Source organism: Siphateles boraxobius, unplaced genomic scaffold (genome assembly GCF_051911475.1).
Source record: "Siphateles boraxobius isolate OS27281-9 unplaced genomic scaffold, OSU_SipBor_1 22, whole genome shotgun sequence".
In the NCBI taxonomy this organism is placed as follows: domain Eukaryota; kingdom Metazoa; phylum Chordata; class Actinopteri; order Cypriniformes; family Leuciscidae; genus Siphateles; species Siphateles boraxobius.
Window position 1 is genome coordinate 7,364,861 of NW_027508833.1, and position 21,084 is coordinate 7,385,944.

General features: G+C 37.5%; 1 protein-coding gene and 1 long non-coding RNA gene across 2 annotated transcripts in view; both read left to right on the plus strand.

The window, feature by feature from the left end:
* The window catches only part of LOC143746613 (uncharacterized), a 299,149-nt gene that overhangs the window by 212,426 nt on the left and 65,639 nt on the right, over positions 1 to 21,084 (plus strand). The window lies entirely within an intron of this gene.
* LOC143746328 (uncharacterized) lies at positions 4,041 to 9,132 on the plus strand. Its single transcript, XM_077238164.1, has 4 exons — positions 4,041 to 4,088; positions 4,380 to 4,458; positions 5,121 to 5,203; positions 6,830 to 9,132. Exons 1-4 carry the CDS (start codon positions 4,043 to 4,045, stop codon positions 6,955 to 6,957), a joined length of 336 nt encoding a protein of 111 aa, XP_077094279.1. The 5' UTR covers positions 4,041 to 4,042; the 3' UTR covers positions 6,958 to 9,132.

Genomic DNA, 21,084 nt, shown 5'->3' on the forward strand with positions numbered 1-21,084 from the left:
TTGTGTTTTCTGAATTGTTATTTTGCTTTCTGAATTGTCGTTGTGTTTTCTGAATTGTTATTTTGTTCTTATAATTGTGATTTGTTTTGCACCTCTCGGCCACCGTATTTTTCTTCTGCTTACCACGCCCATAAATCTATGGATCCTTGCTGTGGAGACTTGTAGGAAACTTTGACAGGTCAAAGATGAATATTTGATGATAATTGTTACTTTTCATACCGTTTTAAAAATAAAAACAGTACAGTATACAATACTCATAACTTCGAATTTTATTATAATTGTATTTCATATAATAATGTCATTTTTACTTGTTATATCAAATGTGATCATTGCTAGTTCATTTAAAATATCAAAATATGCTCCCGATACACTTACCCTGATTTAAATAAAATAACGATGTCATAATATTGTGAGATCTACACCATTATGGAAACAATAGAGAATGAATTGACATTCTCTGTGATCGATTCACGCTTGGGTAGCATTTTTTGAGAAGGCAGCACAAATCGTCAGAACACCGGGCACATGTTGGAGCAGATAAAGACACAGCGTCATCATCGACCCCACCAATTTTCGGTAAGTTTGATTATTAACTTGATGGATGTATGATATTGCTTTTTGTGTTTGATCAAACTCTATATTCGCCTAAAGGGCTGGCGATAATATATCTGGTAGAAATATGTAAATTTTGCTGCGCCATCATGATGTAAGTTTATAATTTAAACGCGTTTTTAAGCATTGTGGTTTAGAAACAAATTATTTTAAACTGCTCAGGCACAGTAAGCAGTGGGAGAGAATTCATTTTGTAAGTGCCAGGTTTGAGACCATGGTGAACTTGAGACGGTTTTTGTCCAGCGCACTTGAGTTCCGACCCTGAGGTCTTAAATTGACAGAAGCTGCTAATAAAGCTGCTGTCGCCATTTGTGTCAATAATTTTAATCATACATTAGAAGGAAAGTAATTTACTGCCCTTGACTGAATCACTTTTGTAAAATAAATAAGAATGATTGTTGAATTTATAGTGAAAACTATGTATTGTATATTTGATTACTTTATACAATATATGTGGGGTTTTTTTCTCTCTCTCTGTAGTTGGTGACCTAAAGTGGTGGGGGGGCCCTGCAGTAACTCATAGCCCCGGGGCCCAGTGAGCTCTTAATGCGGCCCTGTGTGTGAGTGTGTGCGGTTGGTTTAGGGGCTGAGTTGGTGTGTGTGCTGGGTAGGTTTAGGGGCCGGGTTTGTGTGTGTGTGTGTGACATGGGTAGGTTTAAGGGCCGGGTTTTTGTGTCATCATGGGTAGGTTTAAGGGCTGTGTTAGTGTGTGATGCGTAGGTTTAGTGTGTGTGTGTGTGTGTGTGTGTGTGTGTGTGTGTTGGGTTTAGGGGCTGAGTTGGTGTGTGTGCTGGGTAGGTTTAGGGGCCGGGTTTGTGTGTGTGTGTGACATGGGTAGGTTTAAGGGCTGTGTTAGTGTGTGATGGGTAGGTTTAGGGGCCGGGTTTTTGTGTCATCATGGGTAGGTTTAAGGGCTGTGTTAGTGTGTGATGGGTAGGTTTAGTGTGTGTGTGTGTGTGTGTTGGGTTTAGGGGCCGAGTTGGTGTGTGTGCTGGGTAGGTTTAGGGGCCGGGTTTGTGTGTGTGTGTGATGGGTAGGTTTAAGGGCCGTGTTAGTGTTAGTGTGTGATGGGTAGGTTTAGGGTCGGGTTAGTGTGTGTGTGTGTGTGTGTGTGTGTGTGTGTGTGTGTGTGTGTGTGATGGGTAGGTTTAGGGGCCGGGTTTGTGTGTGTGTGTGATGGGTAGGTTTAGGGTCGGGTTAGTGTTAGTGTGTGATGGGTAGGTTTAGGGTCGGGTTAGTGTGTGTGTGTGTGTGTGTGTGTGTGTGTGTGTGATGGGTAGGTTTAGGGCCAGGTTAGTGTGTGGTCATCGGAGGACTGAGGACTTGGCAGTTTGTGAGGTGAATGGGAGGTGGGCCAAGAGGCGGAAGGCCACCCTCCTCTCCACGATTGTAAACATAACCCACAAACTGCCAGAATGACAGTATCCCTAGCATTCCCATCTCCCAGGCACAGACAGGCTCATTAAGGCTGTTGTTGAACATGTCTTTTAGCACTGCATCGCTGATGTTGAGCCCCTCAGCTAAATACAGGAACTGGCAAGCATGCTCCTTCACACTGTTCTACCCTTGCCGAAGAGAAAGGAGCTTGCTATGTTTCTCCACCATCAGATGAGCGGAGGGGCAGGGAGATGGAAAAAGGAAGATAACCATTGTTTGCGGAGTCCTTGGCTGGTTCATTCTGTCAGGGTTTCGGGTAGGTGGAAGTAGCGAGGACTCAAATGCAGAACAATGGGCTTTTATTAATAATAAAAATAAAACAGAATGCAAACATAACTACCCTGTGGGGGATTTGACTTGACTTGACTTGACACAAGGGGTACATTCGACAACAAACCAGCACAGGACTGCAAACACAGGGAGAATAAATAGGGAGAGCAAACAAAGGAGGTAACGAGGGAGGGTAGGTGGGGCAAATGAATCGATAATCGGGGAACAAGATGGGCAGGGTTAGACAATCGATAGGAGAGCACATGGAAACAAGGAAACATATATAACAATGTGCTCACACCAAACATGACAAAAACACAAGCACATGGCCAGTAAAACAAATCACAAGCCATGTGATAACATAAAACGAGACATGAACATGCAGCCAATGAGAACACTCATAAGCCACGTGTTCACACAAAACAAGACAACATGAAAGCACGCAGGCAGTGATAAACACACGCTGCATGCAACACAACACAACACAAGACAAAACATGACATAAAAGCACGTACACTGTAAAAATTTTTTTTTGCAATTTAGTTGTTTCAACTTATTTTTGTGAGTAGAGATAACTAGATTGTCCAGATAACAAGACATTTTAAGTTTTCTTGTCCTCAACTAGACTGAAAGTTGAATGAACAACTTAAATTGTTATTTTAACTAAAAAATGTATGTTTTAACAACTTCACTAGATTTTCTGTTGAATTAACAAGTATAATTGTTATTTTAACTTATAAAGGTAAGTTGAAACAACTGCACTAAATTTTCTGCGGGTTTTACTTCAATTGTACTATAATGCTTTAATAACAGTAAATTTACTTTGTAAACTAAACTTAGTAAACTAAACTTAAAGGGTTAGTTCACCCAAAAATGAAAATTAAGTCATTAATTACTCACCCCCATGCTGTACCAACCCCGTAAGACCTTCGTTCATCTTCGGAACACAAATGAAGATATTTTTGATTAAATCTGAGAGTTCAAGAGATTTCCACGACGCATGCGCGAGAACTGAACAAGAAGTATTAGAAGAAGAACGTCCTCTTCTCAGTTCTCGCGCATGCGTCGTGGAAATCTCTTGAACTCTCGTCTCAGGCCCACAAAGGAAGAAAAGGAATAGTCGAATAAAGTCGTTATTTATGTTGTTGTTTTTTCGGAAAAAAAGTAGTCTCGTCGCTTGATAAACTTATAGTTGAGCCACTGTAGGCACATGGAATATTTAAACATGTTCTTTAATGACTTTCTGGGCCGTCAAGTTTCATTCCCTTAGGCAGCCTATGTAGCAGTGATCCACCTCTCAGATTTAATCAAAAATATCTTCATTTGTGTTCCGAAGATGAACGAAGGTCTTACGGGGTTGGTACAGCATGGGGGTGAGTAATTAATGACTTAATTTTCATTTTTGGGTGAACTAACCCTTTAATATGTATATTGCTGTCTGGTAGACTGCATTAAAACCTAAACTTCAATTTTATTTTAGTTTGTACATTAAAAACATTAGCCTACTGTTATTTACAATAATGAGCACATATTAATTAAATAAATGTAATTAAATTACACTAAAAATGTGTCTAGCTGTTTCAGTTTTAATTCATGGTCAGAATTAGATTCAATCCATCATGGGCGGATTAAGCGATTCATGGAAATGAACCTGTCAATATGATTCGGTGAATCATTTTTTTTCTCTGAGAATTTTCGAAAGAAACATTCGGCAAGCAACCGGATGATTTTCCATGTTGGACCTTACACGTGTCTTCAGAAGATTAAGTGTGACATTTTATATTGTGAAAGTGGATGCACATTTTTAGTTCAAGCGTTTTATAGTCTTGTGTTATCGAATATTAAAGATTTGTAAAGCACACAATTAAATGTTTGTTACAGTCACAGTGTAAATATTGTTCACAAATACGTAATTTCTGATATATATAAATCATATTAAATTTATAAGTGCAAATGACAACTAGTAAAAGCAGATTTTTAGAATTATAGTATCCATTTCGAGTCAAAGTGTCTTTGCACAGAAGATTCGCTGATTTTACTTCCTTGTGTTCAAGCTTCAGTCAAGTTAATTAAAAGCTGCTCGTTCACCAACCGGACCAAACCGGATTTTTTACCTCAGTTGCAGAGCGCCAGATATAGGTACGTTTTCACCACAATCTTTGAAAGTAACTGTCAAATTAACCGATATGGGTCATATAAATATTGCAAGTCTGTGGTTTGAAATGTCACGGTTTTTTTCATTACTATTCAGTGTAATATTAGGCCTATTACTCGTAAGTTAGGCCTCGCGCCATTTCGTTGCGCTTTTGTTCATGTTTTAAGAAATATTTCTAATAGGGTGAATTACTCACGATGTTGTCACGAATGTAATATTATTGAGTGTATTTCTGCACATAGAAGATTCGCTCATTGTACTTCCTCGTGTTGACTCAAAGGTTCAGTCAAGTCCTTTGACTAAAAGCTTGTTTACCAACCGGACTTTTGTTAATGTTACCTCAGCCACTTAAATTCAACTCATTTGCAAAGCACCGGATATAGGTACGTTTTGACCACAATCTTTGAATTAAAAAATTAAATGTCAAATTGAATCGATATGATACAATTAATTGAATTAATACGTCTGTGGTTTGAATGTTTTCATTATTACTATTCGGAGTTTGGATGTTGCGCCATGTCGTCGCGCATATGTTCATGTTTTAATAAATCTTGATAATAGGGTGAATTAAGATTGAGTGTATTTCGAATCCGAGTGTTTTGCACAAGAAGATTCGCTCATTGTATTTCCTCCTGTTGACTCACAGGGTCCAAGTTGACTCAAAGCTTGTTCACCAACCGGATTTTTTACCTCAGTCACTACATCTCAGTTGCAGAACACCAGATACAGGTGAGTTTTCGCTGCAATCTTTGGGAATTCTTAAAATTAACTATCAATTTGAATTGATGTGGGTAAAATAGGTAACTTATTGTATATGTACTTTTAAATGTGACTGTTTTTATTAATATTGGAAATGGCTGTGATTGACGCACTGCATGTTTCAGTGATGCGTGTTTAAATATCACTTGTAATTTGAGAACACATTTCAACCATCTTCCTAAATTCATCATATGAATCGTTTATAAACCTGTTGTCTGAAGTTTTAGTCATTTGAAATCAAAAATATTAAAGGGTTAGTTCACCCAAAAATAAAAATTCTGTCATGCATTAATCATTTATTGTAAAATAATTCTGTAATTACTCACCCACATGTTGTTCCAACCCTATAAGACTTTCATTTATCTTCGGAACACAAATTAAGATATTTTTTTATTAAATCTGAGAGCTGTCTCACTCTTTCATAGGTTTCTAGGCAATTTCATTCTGCCGGTCCAGAAAAGTTAGTACAAACATTTTTAAAATAGTCCAAGTGACTACAGTGGCTCAACCTTAAGTTTATCAAACAACGAGAATACTTTTTGTGTGCAAAAAACAAACAAAAATAACTTTATTCAACTCTTAATTTTCTTCCGTCTGGGCCTCTGATGTGAGTTCACGAGAGCGCAATGATGCATGTCTCACTGAGAACTGAGAAGATGACGCAGATGGGTCTCAATATAGTGTTTAAAATGGTCTAAACTCTAAAGTGTGCATTTCCTAGATGTCCGAATCGTGAGAAACCAATGAGAAAACGTAAAAGTGCCTTACCAGTGCCAAAAAATTAATGGCTTACCTTTCACACTTTCCTATCAAATGATTGCAAGAGGCATCTTCTCAGTTCTCGTGGTGCTCTCGTGAACTCATTCAGAGGCCCACAGAGAAGAAAATTAAGAGTTGAAAAAAAGTCTTTTTTTTTTTTTTTTGCACGAAAAATATACTCGTCGCTTGATAAACTTAAGGTTGAGCCACTGTAGTCACTTGGACTATTGTCACAATGTTTTTACCAGCTTTTCTGGGCTGGCAGATATCGATTACCTAGCAGCCTATGGAGTGATCCAGCTCTCAGATTTCATCAAAAATATCTTAATTTGTGTACCGAAGATGAACGAAAGTCTTACGGGGTTGGAACAACACATTTAATGCTTTTCAGAGTTTCTTTTTGTGAATGTTGTGAACAGGATGTTTCTTTTGTTGGTATGTTGTTGGAGTGGCATTTTAGAGTGTTTAGTTTAATTGATGAATTTGTTGAAGCTGGACAGCATAAATAATTGGTAACTTAGTTGATAATAAAATGGCATTTAAGCCAATTCATAGGTCTTTAATGTGTTTAACAATGTTTTAACGGTTTCTTTTGGAACAAAGGATTTTTCTATATTGAATGCTGTGGGTTGATCTTGTTTAATGTTATGTAACAGATTAATCCACAAGACCTGCATTGAGACAGGTGTAAAACACCTTTCCATGAGGTTGTTTTCTGCAATTTCATTGCAGTTTATTGCAAAAAAATGTGTATTGTATATATTACACCTGATGTACACGTTACATCATAAGAAGAAGGGCATTTACGCTAATGTTAGTCTTTCTGTTTATTCCAAGGTTTACTGAAGTCAGCCGGATCCGGGCCGTATCCAGATCAGGTGGTGGACCTGCACCGGGACCAATCCACAACGCATCCCTGTGCCAGTGCCAGCCTCATCAGCCCTGTGAAGGCCTCATCGACATGACAGCCATAAGCACTGATCCTCAACAAACTTGTCTCGGTACCGGCGTGACTCCGACTTCCAATCAGATGGAAATGGATGAATATTCTAAATGTTCTGATCCAATCTGACTTCTGATCTATAATGCTGCCTGAATCATCATCATACACTGTTCGTTCATTGGCCAGAGGAGAACTAGCCCCCAACTGAGCTTGGGTTCTCCCAAGGTTTTTTTCGGTTCCTTGCCACTGTTGCCTTTAGTGATGGGCGGATCGATCCTGAAGTATCGATACTTCGATACTGACGTGGTATCGAAAAGGATCGATCCTCACACAAAAATATCGATCCAAATGTGTGTTTTTTTACCATTAATTTTTTATTAATTTAGCATGCAATTCAGTGCGTAAAATAAGCTTCTAAGTGGAAAAATAAGCGAATGTTAGCGGGTAATTGTGTAGGATAGAACCTTTTCTCCTAGTCATCTGTATACAAGACGAAACCAATCAATCACAGAGAGCGTTCAATGCTGGTGCTTTGCTGAGCTCACAGGCCCAGTGCGTTTGGGAAACGAAGCCTTGCTTAGATGACAGAGAAACAATCGGGAGTTATTTCGCAATAAACAAACCAAAACTGTACATAATGGTTTAAAATGTTGACGTCAGTAAGATCTTTTTAATGAAATTAATATTTTTATTCAACAAGGATCGATACATTAAATTGATCAAAAGTGACAGTCAAGGGTTTTACACTGTAAAAAAAAATCTACTTCATATAAATGCTGTTCTTTCAACTTTGTTCATCAAATAATTCTGCATAAAATGTATCATAGTTTCCAACAAAATATGAAACTGTTTTCAACATTGATAATAATAAGAAATGTTTCCTGAGCAGCAAATCAGCATATTAAAATGAATTATCATCATGACTGGAGTAATGATGCCGAAAATTTAGCTTTGATCACATGAATAAATTACAGTTTACTATGGCATAGAAAACAGATAGCCTATGTTAAATTGTTAAATTGTAATATTAAAGTTTTTACTAAGAGAAATAAAAATCTTACAGACCCCAAACTTTTGAACAGTAGGCTAGTACTATAATTTGGGTAGTTTTGTAAAAGTCACTGACTAATTAAAGGGGAGTTGAGAGCACAGATCACAAAATATTTAGGCCTAGTAGTCATGAAAACGTGTTCAGATTTAGCATATTAATGATGCATTCACCTCATAAATCATGACACACTGCTGTAAGTGCATACAAGTTCAAATGGATGCTTTTAAAATGAAAAAGTATCGGTATCGGTATCGATATCGGCGATACTGGCCCTGTATTTACTTGGTATCGGATCGATACAGAAATTTGCAGTATCGCCCATCACTAGTTGCCTTTGCTTTTGGCTTGCTTAGTTGGGAACATTTAATATTTAAAGGGACATTGTGTAGGAGTTTCTCCCATCTAGCGGTGAAATTGTATTTTGCATTCAAACGAATTGTGCTCTCCAGCACCTCGCTTTTTTAAATGCGTGTTGCATCTACGGTAGCTGTTATGTAACAAAAAGCTATGACAGGATGTCTTCTAATAGCACTTCGTCGAGTTTTCCTTCAGGTGAACAGGTTTATTTCAAACAAACTGCAACTTGACACAACGAACAAACGAATGTTACAGTATGAATAATAACAGTGCAATGCAGCCTTTTAAACTTGCCGGGGCCGTGACAAGCTCTGCTCTGCTCTGCTCCTCCGTTTCTGCTGCTTTCAGTCACATGACGCTGGCTCTGAACGAAAACGCATTGTGGAAACGCGTTGGCCTAGTACTTTTTGACCCTCTCTGCTATTATAGTTTTTCAAGATGGCGGAACTACATGGAAGCCTCCGTGGACCTACCCATCCCATGTATATAAAGATAATAAATTCTTCGTTTACGAGGATAAGTCAGATAATTGGCGGAGGTATTTGTACACCATTGAGGACATATTTATGAATAAAAATATTGATTTTAGATAATAAAATACCTAAACAACTACACATTGTCGCTTTAACAATATTATTGATCTGCCTAAGTTAAGGTGGACGATGACGCAATTTTCTTCTAGAAACAAACTTTGTTGTATTATTTTCATGTTATCACTGTGAATCTGCTTTGATACAATCTGTATTGTACAAAGTGCTATATAAATAAAGGTGACTTTACTATTGTAAATTGTATCAGTGAGTGTATTTTACAAATTAATATTCTAGTAGTAATTAATTATTTGGTACTGCTGCAGGTTTCAAAACACCACTTTAGTTTGCTGAACTTATTGGATGTAGTTTAGAAAACTTAACTGTAGTTGGCTAAACTTAAATTCAAAGTTTACTTAACTAAATTAAATCAGTTCATTGTACTTTATAACTTGTCAGGTAAACCTTTCTAAATTTGTCAGGTACACTTTTCCAAATAAGTTAGTTAAACTAAAAAAAACCCATGCAAAAAGATAACAAAAAATAATAAGTTAAGTCAACAAAACATTTTTTTACAGAGTAAAAACGAGACAAAACAGGAGTGTCAGGGTTCTGTCACAAAACCAAGAAATAGACTAGACAGAAGTGACCGAACCCTGACACTAATTCTATTGGCCTGCCCTGTAATGTGTTCTAGTAAAAAACGTGTATTTAGTTTCTTATCAGTCAGAACTAAATTTAATGCATGTAGATTGAGCTGAATATTTTCAAATGCTTTTTTTAGTTTTAAAATTGTCTCAGCAGGTAATTTTGCGGAACAAGATAATGGTATCATCAGCATAAAGGTGTATTTTTGCATTAATAACATTTTCACTGAGGTTATTAATATATACTTTAAACAGCAAGGGCCCCGAAATAGAGCCATGCGGTACTCTGAAGTGAACAGTAAGTTTCTCAGACATGTAGTCATTTAAGTACTCGTTAACATCTCTTATTTAAGTAGCTACTGACCCAACCTATAGCAGCATCAGAGAGGCCAATGCAAGCCAACCATGATAATAAGATAGCATGCAATCATTTCTGCTGCAAATTTTAAAAATATGGGCTCAATCTCATCAGGCCCTGCAGATTTACAAATATCCAGTTTTTCAACATCATAATAAATCGCAAAATTGAATCTAGGACTATAGTCTTCCCTTGAGTGACATACGTTAGTACTTTGATCAGACAATCCACTGAATATAGATCCAGCTGATACAAAATCAATTTACCATCTCGGTTCTATCGGTTATTCGCCTTTCATTTATAGAGGGAATGCACGTGACGTCACCGTTGGCCGGAGTGACTGCGGTTACACCCACAAGTGGCAAAAAGACTGAGCGGCAGCATTGGTTTTCAGGGTGAATGCTGCGGAAAAACACACAAAACGCGTCTAAAACGGGAAAGAGCTTTGAGACTGACTGTACAACTAGATTTGACAAGAAATATGAGGTATATTTTTACAGACTACTGTTGTAAACTTCTTCCTTCTTCAGTGTAGAAAAACTCAGAAGCGAAAACCAGGAGACTTATTTAAGCAGGATTCTTTATTTGCTGTAGTCTGCTTCGTACCCAAGTCAAGTCTAAATCTAGTCTTTTACATTGTAGTTTATATACATTTCAAGGGGGAGGGATTACATTGTGATGTACAAAGCATGTAAATGAGCTGAGACATGAGAGTAGGAAAGGCATAGACTTCTCGTACTGAGATGGGACAGTCAGGAATGTCCCGCTGGGAACCCCTACCGTTTGCAGAGATTTCCTGGTCTCATCATTTCTAAACTTTCTCAATATAAAATACTATTGTATTGGAAATCTAAATTAAACATTTAAATAAATTTGTAATCCTACACTACCAAAAGCTAGAGAACAGAGAAGCAAATAGATCGCTGCAATTCATAGAAACAACTGGACTCCAGGCAGCGAAAGGTGGATTTGCAGTTATAATTTTTGTGTCAATATGCTGAATTTAGTGGTAAAATCATTCTCTATATATTGTATTGTTATATATTGCAGTGACAACTCATCAAATATTTACCACTGTATATTCATAATTTGATATTTTTAAATAAACACTGACAAAAAACTATACAAGTTTTAAGTCTAGACGATATGATGATATATATGACATTGATATAAGTGATCACCTGGATTTAGACCTGCCTATATTGTATTTATATAAAGCGTTCACAGGCAAATTTGCTGTGTGTATTACCCTGGTGTCGAAATCAGGCACATATAAATGTCAGGAAACACGATTCCTGGCTGCATGCAGGGCCGGATTATCCATATGTGACACTGGGCGAGTGCCCAGGGGCACCAGCCAATGGGGGGCACCAAATCATTAAAACAAATACTATACCTTTAATATATTTGTCATATTTTATAAATGTATATGTATTCATTATATAGTTATATATTTGATACATATATATTTAATACATACATTTATGCATTTAAAAATAAAGAAATATAATTTGCGATTTGGTAAGTGCCCCCCTACCCCTCCCCCGATCTTGGTCCATTCCACAGTGACACACTGCCGCCCAATTAGTCAATCAGACTAATTCAAAACGGACAGGCGTCAGTTAAGCGGTTGCGCTAAGAGAAAACTTAAAAAAGAAAAACAATCACGGCACATTGCCACTATTCATAACCCGCAATCGCGAGCTTTTTTATTCAGAAACCGGCGGCAGGAGCAGAAGTAATGTTAACTAGCACAGGCCCTGAAGCTAACATATGCAGCGAAGTGTTTCTCCTGGTTTCCACGTCAGCGCTGTTTGATCTGATATCTATGGTTTATAAGTTATAAACAGTCCGATTCCGCGCAGAGTTCTGTTATAAATTATAACAGAACTCTGCGCGGAATCGGAATGTTTCTCGGTGGATCTCGTAGTGATGAATGATGTTAAAATTCTGAGGCGAATTCAATTGATTTCTTATCTGGATCTCAACTGATTTCTTAACTGGATCGTGAGCGAGATCGGCCCGCGACTGGCAAGTTCTGGGCTTTATTTTACTGTCAGTAGTTCGGGCGCTGCTGCTGCTCCACGGTCCTAATCATAGGCCTATATGAGTTGCGTATTTTCGTTTCACTTTCATTTTGTTTGCATTCGCTGCTAGGTAACGAAAACGATAGTCGATAGATCGCTCATTGCTCAGACACACATAGCAGGTTGTGATTTGTCTCCGTCTCCATCCCACAGACGTCTACGCGCGCTATTCTTGTCACGGATTTATTGAATTCCCTGCAGTATATGTGGGCAGCCTTTACTTTAGCTGTAAGTTCATGCACATCTAATTGTCTTCATAGAAATACTGAATTTCAATTGTTCACACATTAAGTGTGAGGAGGGGGGCACTTAAACTGTGGTCACCCTAGGGCACAAAACTATGTTAATCCGGGCATGGCTGCATGTTAATATCCATGGATCACTGGATCTTTAGTAAGTTGTAAGGAACACTATATTGAGTCCAATCTTTAGTTTAAACTGATAATCGTTTGTTTTACTTGCGTTTTCGCAGTTTCCCCTATTAAATCCAGTCACGCAGCAGCTCTTCTGCCACTCAGTCCGGCTGAGGGGGGCGTGTTCCGGCGGGAAAGTGACGATAATGCATTACCTCTATTGAGTTGGGGTACTCAGACTCGAGTCCAATTTTGAATGAACTCGGACTTGTCACGCACTCGGATGAATTTGTACTCGGCTTGACACGGACTCGGACATTTTAGACTCGGAAAAATGTCCGAGTCCAGTCGAGTCCGGGCACTAGAGGACACAATATTATTCAAAAACGAAACCATACTACTTGTGTTGTTTCTCGTTGAGCATTAGCCCATCACAGACATGTATATTAAGCGCACGAACATAGTGGCAAATCAGAGGCATTTTAGAGTCAACATGCGGAGATTTCGCTTAAATTGTATGTTCAGAATCAGCACAAGCTTTATTCTTTCGCAAATCCCCTCATAAACAAAGTCTTGACGCGATATAAATGAGAGATTCACTGTGCAGTGTGGACACTTCAGTGTTTATGACGAGAGTTTTAGGGAGAGTGCAGAACGCGGTAAGTGATGGCTTACCGTGCGTTCACACCGCCGCCGACTTGAGCGTCAAAGAAGCTCTGGCCGCTCTGTCAAGGACGCTTGTCAAAAAGCACGGGGAAGCTCGTTGACGCTTTGGACGCTCTGACGTAGCAGGGAGAAGAGAAGTGTCACAACATGAAATGTAATAAACAGAAAAAAAACAAGCAATCAAGCAATACATTGAAGAAACCTTTTATAATGACAGCATTTTTATAACTGTTTTGGTCACTTTTGGTCGGGGAAAAAAATAATAATTAGCTATTATTATTATTATTATTATTTGCATTAGGCTATTATTTGCATTAGTGCAATTGGTCAAATCTTTGTCACCGTGAGCAAATGAATTGCATTCCCATGCCTCGTTCTTTTGTAACTGGTCCCTGTAAGCAAACAACGTCATATCATATATGTTAGGAAACCCAGCAACAGCGATTATCAGCTTCTCCTCCATTTTCTCGGAACTAATGTTTTGGTAGGAACGAAAGTTCACATCGTATGTTTCTCCGGAATCAGCCAGAGTGAAGGACGTCTTTATTCTGATTGGTTTCTGGCGTTTTGCCGCTGCTTGCCGCTGAACCGCGTCATAGCTAATTACCATAAAGTTGAGCTTCTTTCAACTTTCTGATTGACGCTCAAAACGCCCAAAACGCGACGCCGAGGGATTTGACGCTCCTTGCAGCTGAGAGAAGCCAGCTTCCATTGAAAATGAATGACTTCCGGCCGCTTTGGAAGCTCAAGTCGGCGGCGGTGTGAACGCACCTTAAAGGAAGCGCTATCGACAATCTAAATAATAGTTTTGTTTTTCGTGCTTCTAGAGGACCAGCGGTTACGTTCACACTGTAAATTATAAAGAGTGATAAATGCATTTAAATGTGGGAGTGAATCCGCTAAATTTTAGTCCTGTGAGTCTTGAATTTGCGATGATTGACATAGTAACCATAGCAACATGAGAATGTGAGAACCATAGCAACATTTTCACAGCAATAATTTAATGATTTTTGTTACATTTACACTTTAGTCATAAGTTTACACACACCTTTCAAAATCTCCAAAATGGAATTTATATTTATTTATTAATAAAAAGGATCATAAAAACATTGTTTCTATTTAGTACTGCACTGAAAAAGCTTTTTCACATAACAGATGTTTAATAGCCTAGTCCACAAGACAAAACACAAACACAAAATACATGCTTTTCCAGCAGCTTCTGCATATTTGACTCCTTACTAGCAGTGACTATGATTGTGAGATCCATCTTTTCGCACTGGTGACAACTGAGGGACTCAAACACAACTATCACAAACCCTGCAAACACTTAGTGATGCTCAAGAAGTCCATTAAGGATGAAACTGGATGTAAATTGTCCTTATTTTGTTGAAAAATTATATTAATTTAGTCCTGCCCTTCAGAGGCTAAAAAATATATTAGCATGTAAAAAAAAAAAAAGAAACCTTTAAACATCAACATTTGCTCAAAAGTTTACCCCTGGCTCTTAATGCATCGTTTGGCATTCTTGAGCATTACCTTGCAGATTCTGAAAGATGCAGGCCTACAATAGGTAAACATATGACTTTGACTATACATTGCAATCATGTTTTAAGGTTTAAAATATTAATTTAAGAGCTCAGTGTTGAGACCTTTCGCCGGAATTTTATTGACAGGCGATCTGACCAATCATAATGCAGATACCGCCATTTTTGTCCGACAAACAAACCAAATCAGTTAGTAGATTAAAGTCAGTGGACTTGAACTTTAAAAATGGTGTGTATTGATATCTTTTTGCAGTTCTGATTTTCATTCATGTTTAATTTGTGCTATAACTAGAAGAGATTATCAGTTCATGTGCTGCTTGAACTGAGGCCTAGACATTAAAGCACCACAAAACAGGATTTTTGTTTGAATTTCATAATAATTATAAAAATGTAAAAGATGAGACTTTATTTCATCCCAAAACGTAGGCTGCTCTGACTTGTATGTTGGCGCATATTCAGTGTCCTCTTTGCTCCGCAATATATTTTTCACCGTGTGAGAACATTTGGAGTGAGAGAGGAACGGCTTGTCGGACGTAGCAACAGTAACTAAGAGGGGCGGGTCTTTGTAAAAGGTCAATTTCAAATCATTTAAATCTTTTTGGACTTGGCTGGACTCGACTTGGACTCGGATGTTAAGGACTCGGACTCAAGTCCGACTTGGCCCTCTTTGGACTCGGACTTGGACTCGGACTCTATTGTTAAGGACTTGGACTTGACTCGGACTCGACAAAGGTGGACTCGGACCCAACACTAGTTAATTGGTTCGGGAAACAATTAGATGATTGAGTGGGGGACAACGACTTGATGGTTTTCCAAAACTTAGTTAGGTTATTTAGATTTCTTCTTGTTTCATTAATTTCATTCTCAGGGCTCTAAAAGCCACCCAGTCCTTTTCTTGGCCAGTTTTTCTAGCTCAGGCCCAAGCTGAATTCCTTTCACGAAAAAGCTCAGACAGTTCATCAGTGAACCAAGGATTATCGTGGCCCTTCACTCTAAATTTCTTGATAGGTGCATGCTTATTCATGACCTTTAAAATAATGTATGGAAATACTGCCATGCAGAGTTCACATCAGGTATTAAAACAAGTTTATCCCAATCACATGCAAACAAATCATGCAAAAAACCTTGAGTATCAAACTTCTTAAAACACATTTTTTTTTTTATAATTCTAGGTTTTACTTTTAGAATCTTAGAATTTCGTATAGCTGCTACAGCACAGTGATCACTGTCATTGTGTGGAAAAATTCCTATGTGGGTGAGTTTATGGGGTTTATTTGTTAGGTTAACAACAATTAGAGTGGATCTGCTTGGGTTCTTAAGATTAGGTCTTGTGGGTGTATTTATGATTTGAGCTATATTCACTGAATCACAAAATTCCTTAAACTGGTTTGACACTGATCAACACTGACAATCAATCCCAATTTAAATCCCCCAGCAGTAAGAGTTATTTTTTTGCAACTCAGCTAACACTTATGACAGTGAGGTGAGAGTGTCATTTACAGCTGAGGGTGGTCTATAACAGCCAACAATATTCAGATGACAATCATTTCCATAGTGTCAATCAAAAGCTGAAAGCTCAAACTGTTTTGGAATGGACAATGACTTTATAACAGTTGCATGGAATTGTGATTTTATATAGATCGCAACACCTCCTCCCTTACTTTTCCGATCAGAACGAAAAAACATTGTATCCCTCTATAGCAACATCATAATCTGCAATAGATTTTTTGACCCAGGTCTCAGACAAGACCAAAATGTCAGTTTTGGTCATCTTGGCCCAGATTTTTACTTGATCTAATTTGGGCATTAAACTATGAACATTCAAATGCAGGACACCAAGGCCAGACCTATCTATTCAGTTCAATTAAATTTATCGGTGGATAATCCAGTGCTACTGGATTTTTGGCTGCTGATAACTCAAAATTCAGAACCAAATTTTAACAAAAGCTGGGAAATGTTTAAAAATGTTTTCCAATAAAGTAAATAAGGCTTGTTTTATCCTTAACTCAAAAACAAAATCTGAATTGTGTAATCTAACACACCAATACGGGTTAAATTAATTTCTTATTTCATTGTTAGCCGAAATGACATACTGTTAGATGGAAGGACATTCTGCAATATTTTTCAGGATTACCATGAAAACCATCCCCGGTATAATTTTTTTAAAATTAATATTTCAAGCTTGCTTGTTACTGACACATTATTATTCCACCGAGTCATCAGTATAATACCTTGCGCTTTTTTCCAAGATACTCAGCCCTAGCTTCTGCATCTGCGTTTATCCTGGCTCTGAACCGTCTCTGCCTCTCTTTATTAGACTGAGGCATCTGGAAGGACAGAATTGACCTTAAAGGGACAATGTATAGTTTTTTAGGTATTTTATTATCTAAAATCAATATTTTTATTCATAAATATGTCCTCAATGGTGTACAAATACCTCTGCCAATTATCTGACTTATCCTCGTAAATGAAGAATTTATTATCTTTATGTACATGGGATGGGTAGGTCCACGGAGGCTTCCATGTAGTTCCGCCATCTTGAAAAACTATAATAGCAGAGAGGGTCAAAAAGTACTAGGCCAACGCGTTTCCACAATGCGTTTTCGTTCAGAGCCAGCGTCATGTGACTGAAAGCAGCAGAAACGGAGGAGCAGAGCAGTGAGAGGCGCTTGTCACTGCCCCTGGCAAGTTTAAAAGGCTGCATTGCACTGTTATTATTCATACTGTAACATTCGTTTGTTCGTTGTGTCAAGTTGCAGTTTGTTTGAAATAAACCTGTTCACCTGAAGGAAATCTCGACGAAGTGCTATTAGAAGACATCCTGTCATAGCTTTTTGTTACATAACAGCTACCGTAGATGCAACACGCATTTGAAAAAGCCAGGTGCTGGAGAGCACAATTCGTTTGTAAATAATGCAATACTTCATTTAAAAATTATAAATTGATCATTAACAACGTATGAAAATACAATTATTAAACGCATTATAGATATGCTTATAAATCAAGAATAAAGCATTTATAGCTGTATTTATAAAATTTTATTAATGTCTAATGCTTTATAAATTATGAATTAACTGTTTATTAATGCTTAAACAATGATTAATAGCTTGCAGATACCAAAATGGGGTAAGATTAATAAATATGACTACATTATTCGTGATTTGACCATTAACATTACAAAATTCAATTCAAAGATAATTGAATGTGACTCATTGAAGCATATGAAATCAAGATATCATATCAAAAATATGGCAAAAAAGATACAATTATGTATCGTCGTTAATACTAATCGGATTTAAAAGTTGGTGAAATAAAGGGAAACAATCAACTGTACATATCTGGTATCATCGGCGTAATTTGGGGGCCATGTCCCCGCAACTTTTTGCCAGGGTTAATTGTGTCCCCACCACTTTTTAAATGTTTTGCGGCACGGATGTACCAATACAAATAAATAAAACATCTCCAGTTAACTCTAGTAGAGCATTCATTTCGTTCGTTTGTTAAATAAGAGGCGATCTGAAATGTTATTTTTGAAATCAAGTGACCAAAGTGCTCGTTGCCGCTGCTATCAGTGGCGCGGATACAGTGTTCTGTTGTGACTCGCGCACAGTCTTCACAGACGCACGCTTCAATCCGTTGCGGAGCGACTTTCTTTTTGTTACAGTGAAATCACAAAACATAATACACAAAAAAACTTGTCCCTGCTTGATATACAACCACTAATAAACAATCGGTTTTGATGAAGAAAAAAAAAAACTATACTACTTAGTGCGGTTTAGAACCCAGAACCTCTGACACGCTTGGCAAACGTTCTGACACTGGACCATTAAAGTACATGGGGATAATAGTCAGATCTAAGTATTTATTCACGTGAAAATGCTCGCCACTAACAACATTTATTAGATCTCATTAAACGACAAATTAAACACTATGTACTATTGTATACTATGGTCAGGGTCAGGTTAGTGTGTGTGTGTGTGTGTGATGGGTAAGTTTAGGGTCAGGTTAGTGTGTGTGTGTGTGTGTGTGTGTGTGTGTGTGTGTGTGTGTGTGTGTGTGTGTGTGTGTGTGTGTGTGTGTGTGTGTGTGTGTGTGTGTGTGTGTGTGTGATTGGTAGGTTTAGGGCCCGGGTTACTGAGCGTGTGTGTGTGTGATGGGTAGGTTGAGGGTTGTGTGAGTGTGTGTGTGTTTGTGTGCGTGTGTTATGGGTAGGTTGAGGGTTGTGTGTGTGAGTGTGTGTGTCTGTGTTAGTGTTTGTGTGTGTGTGTGTGATGGGTAGGTTTAGGGGCCGGGTTTGTGTGTGTGTGTGTGTGAGAATTTTGAATCCATGATAAAATGGTACACAACGCTCATTTAAGCTGGACTGTCTCTTCTGAAAACAAACTTTGTCGCTTTATTTTCCTGTTATCTCGGTAAAGCTGCTTTGAAACAATCTGTATTGTAAAAAGCGCTATATAAATAAATGTGACTTGACTATAGCTTTCTCTTTCAGTAACAGAGATTGCAGTGGCATTTCTTGATGCAGAGTCAGACTGTGTTACGTGAAAACGGTTTTCCAAAGTACTCCTGATGTGACTGTTTTTAACACAGCAGCATGATGGTTTCTCATGCAATGTGTCTGAGGGGTCAAAGGTTACTCGCATTCACTCCTGCCTTGTCCAACACTGACTGAGATTTCTCTGGATTCCCTGAATCTTTTCACAATATTATGTATGGTAGATGGTGAAAGTTGTTTGCAATCTTGCATTGACAAATGTGATTTTTAAATGTTTGATAATTATCTCATGATATTTGGCACAGGGTTAGTTGGTTTCAAAACAGTTTAACTTCTATAATCGTTTAACTGTTATTTTGCCCCGTCTCAACTTTTTTGTAGTGTGTTGCAGCCATCATAATCAAAATTGGTTTATCTTTACAAAATACAATTCATTTGGTCAGTGAAAACATTGTTTGAAAACATCTTTGTACTTTTGTCAGTTAAATAAAGGTTAAAGAGAATGAACAAATCTTAGATTCTTAATTGTATTGCACTTTACAAAATGTCCCAACTTTTCTGGAAATAGGGTTGTAACTCAGTGAAATGTATTACACTGCAATAAAATGCTTTTCTTACTTAGTATTTTTGTCTTGTTTCAGTCCAAATATCTTGTTACCTGATAAATGGAAAAAAAAAATTGTTTTTCCATTTGAATTTTTTTTTAATTGTTTTCCATTTAAACTAAGATTTTTTTCTTACCCCATTGGCAGATAATGTTGCTTGTTTTAAGCAAAAACTCACTTATTTTTTATTTTATTTTAAAATAAAATAAAAGCGCTGAGACACGGTTAAATCCTTGCTAACAGTAAATGAGTGAAGACCTTTCCCAGAACCTACAAAAGTGTAATGGGTCTATAACTGGAACATTCACTGCAAAAATGCTTTTCTTACTTAGTATTTTTGTTTTTGTTTCCAGACCAAATATCTAAAAACAAAACAAAAAACAAGATGCATTTGCCAGAAATGTAAAATACCATTAGATATTTTGTCTTGTTTTCTGGGGGAATTAACAAAATTAAGTGAGTTGTTGCTTAAAAAAAGAAAAATGATCTGCCAATGGGGTAAGAAAAATAATCTTAATCCAAACCTTATGGTGACCTTAATGTCCCCCTGTGGTGAAAATCAAGCTTTTAATGTTGTTTGTCTGTGGTGTTTTGAACATGCTTTAAAGTCCCCCTGCAGTCAAAAATTTTATCCCTTAAAACTCATCTTTGATCACCAAAATAAACGTTTTTATTTTAAAAAAATGTCTTCATGCCTAAAACATCTTGTATCATGTAAATCGACACCATTGCCTCATTTAGTAGCCTATTCGCGGGTCTATGCATATGCAAATGAGCCCCGCCTCCACTCACTCACAGCACTCAGAGATCCACTCGTTGACAATCACACGTTGATCTGATTGGTTACAAGGTAGTTTATGATGTCAGAAACACCAGCGATTTCAAACCGTGTTTTTGAGACTGTCTTTGGTTCACTGCAGTTTTAAGGAGAAAATACTCAGCAATTGTGTCGACTCATGAATTTACACATGGTTTCTCTTAAAAGATAATAAAAACACCACATATACAAACAACATTAAAAGCTTAATGTTCACCGCAGACTTTAAGACTTTAATCCTGTGTTTTCGCTGGTTCGACCTCATAACAAATGTGGCTGTTACCTTGCGTACAGGTCTGTCAACAATTTAAAATGTCAAAATTATCTCCTTTGCAGGGATCAGCATATCATGTTGAAATACAAGTTTGAACAGGAATGAAAACCTCTTACCTGAAAATCAAGTGCCAGGACCATCTACCAGAAAATAGGAAAAAACGAAAAAACGCTGCTGCACCTTTTTACTTTTCTGACTCGTGAATTACCTCAAAAGTCCCTTATGAATATTTCATTCATGATTGCATGTTATGTTGCATTTTTTTGAAATTTTAGTGACATTTGTTTGACAAAAAGGTCTATTGTACAGTCAACAGTGTATAAAGCACAGCTCACACAGAAGTCTCTTCAAGCTTTCTGTCGGTC

What these genes read in the sequence shown, in the direction of transcription:
- LOC143746328 (XM_077238164.1), top strand. Translation starts at nt 4,043, where the DNA reads ATGATTTTCCATGTTGGACCTTACACGTGTCTTCAGAAGATTAAGT. An exon ending in GTGTCTTCAGAAGATTAAGT is followed by an intron (nt 4,089 to 4,379) that starts GTGACATTTTAT and finishes TTCAAGCTTCAG; the next exon opens with TCAAGTTAATTAAAAGCTGC. An exon ending in TTGCAGAACACCAGATACAG is followed by an intron (nt 5,204 to 6,829) that starts GTGAGTTTTCGC and finishes GTTTATTCCAAG; the next exon opens with GTTTACTGAAGTCAGCCGGA.